Source organism: Cyprinodon variegatus, unplaced genomic scaffold (genome assembly GCF_000732505.1).
Source record: "Cyprinodon variegatus isolate N-32 unplaced genomic scaffold, C_variegatus-1.0 Scaffold225, whole genome shotgun sequence".
NCBI classification, from domain to species: Eukaryota; Metazoa; Chordata; class Actinopteri; order Cyprinodontiformes; family Cyprinodontidae; genus Cyprinodon; species Cyprinodon variegatus.
Genome location: NW_015150678.1, coordinates 967,826 through 969,735, shown reverse-complemented (window position 1 = coordinate 969,735; position 1,910 = coordinate 967,826). Strand labels below are relative to the sequence as shown.

Genomic DNA, 1,910 nt, shown 5'->3' with positions numbered 1-1,910 from the left:
AGCAGGTAAGGGAGACACTTTGCCAATGGAATAATAATTTAAATTTAAGATGAGAAAAAAAACTGCAATATCTTATTTCAAGTGCATATTATAATAGTTTTAATATAGTTCAAGTGCAAATTGTCTTATTTTGATCCAATTCCATTGGCAGATCATCTTATTAACCCACTCAAAAAAAGGGTAAATACACTTATTTTAATTTTTTGTAGCGCACAGCAAATGGCATTTTTTTTGCGCAGCAAATGGTGCCATATTTTCCCCTTTGTGTTTTTTTTTCTTGAAGCTCCATGGCTCAGAAGCTGCTTTGCTTCCACCTAAATGAAACGGCTGTTTTAAGCATCAAAGCTGCTCCAAGCGTGGCTGGATGTACGCAATAAAAAGCTGCTGATAAAAAAAGGGGCAGATGTGCCACATACCTGGTGCTTATAATCTGGGATGTAGATAAGCTGTTTGGGACGGATGTGACACGGCTCGTTGATTATATAGATAGGATTTAGTTTTTCATGAGGTAAATAGAGAATCAGTATAAGTTTGTTAACAGAGAACATTCACTTCCTGTAATTTGCCGTTTTGAGACCCAGAGAGCTTTAAAACATGATTCTGGGTTCTTCTTTAACAAACAGCAACCGTCCGCAGAGCTTCAGACATTTAGCTCGGTGGGTAAAAACATACAAACAGGAAGGAAAGCAGTCACCTACCTCAGCTTCATGACTTACCGTATTGGGAGGAAATTCAGTTAGTTGGAAGTTATTATCAACTTCCCAAAAGATGTAGAATTTTATTAGTAAATAAACCAAAACAGAACAGCCTAATTATTGAAATAGATAGATGTAGAATTATTTAGTTATTAAAAAGGAAAAGGGATGAATTTATGGTTTCATAACTGCTAAAAATGTCTCCATAAAATCATTTTTAAAGTTCAAAGGACCTTTAAAAAGAAAGAGTGCAGAAAAACTAGACTTCTCTCTGCACTGATCCTCCCCCACCTGTTGCTGAAAGAAAGGTGGTGCATTAAAGCGAAAGGAACTGCGACCTTCACACATTTATGCATCAATTCTTCTAATTGCAACAACTGGATTCAGTTATTTGTTCTTGTGAAAAAATAATATATTTGGAAAAAAAAGCAAGAGGAAAAAAAAAAGAACAATAATTTTGGATTTTATTTCTACCTAGGAATCCATTAAAGTCAGAAGTGGATAATTATTGCTGTAGGCAACAAGCTGGCTCTCACCAGTTCCAGAAGCTGTGTTTGGAGAAGAAGGCCCTGGGCTCAAAGACGTAGAGCTTTAGCAGGATCTCCAGAACGTAGAGAGCCAGAAAAGCCCACTCAGAGTTGGAGATCAGTGGATTCTCCTCATCCAGGCCGATAAACACGGCGTTCACCATGATGATCAGGTCGAAAGTGATGACAAATCCCCTTAAATTAAAAGAAATGTTCATGTCTAAAACCACAGAATCCAAATGCTTTTATCAGCCTTCCTCCTCTTTGTTTTACTTTACATCAGACGCTTTAAGGTGCAGCAGCTGGTGGTTCGGACGCTCACCGGTGTTGGACCACTCTGCAGAGCAAGCGGCTCGGAGCCGACTCGTACAAGTTGGGGAATAAACTCTGAAGTGGGTGTGGTCTGGACTTGAGTGTGATCACTTCAATATTCAGGAGGTCAGCCAGCTGCACAAAAGCCACTTTGCCTAATGGATAAACAGACACAAAAGAGGAGAGCCATGCAGTCAGGGAGACACTTTAGGGACCAGAACGTATTTATCCTACTAACAGACGTCTCTTACAAATACAGTTATGCATTTTATAACTTTGGAGCAGCGTAATGTACGGTGGCCCTGAAGTGCAAACTGCAACTACAAATCTAAAAGCGCAACTATATTAAGGAAAACACAATTACATTAACCTACCG

General features: G+C 39.0%; 1 protein-coding gene across 1 annotated transcript in view; it reads right to left on the bottom strand.

The window, feature by feature from the left end:
• The window catches only part of LOC107088641 (two pore calcium channel protein 1-like), a 41,869-nt gene that overhangs the window by 12,816 nt on the left and 27,143 nt on the right, over window positions 1-1,910 (bottom strand). Inside the window, 2 exon segments of the mRNA XM_015380940.1 lie at window positions 1,170-1,417; window positions 1,545-1,689. Of these exon segments, the coding sequence (XP_015236426.1) occupies window positions 1,170-1,417; window positions 1,545-1,689 (393 nt within the window).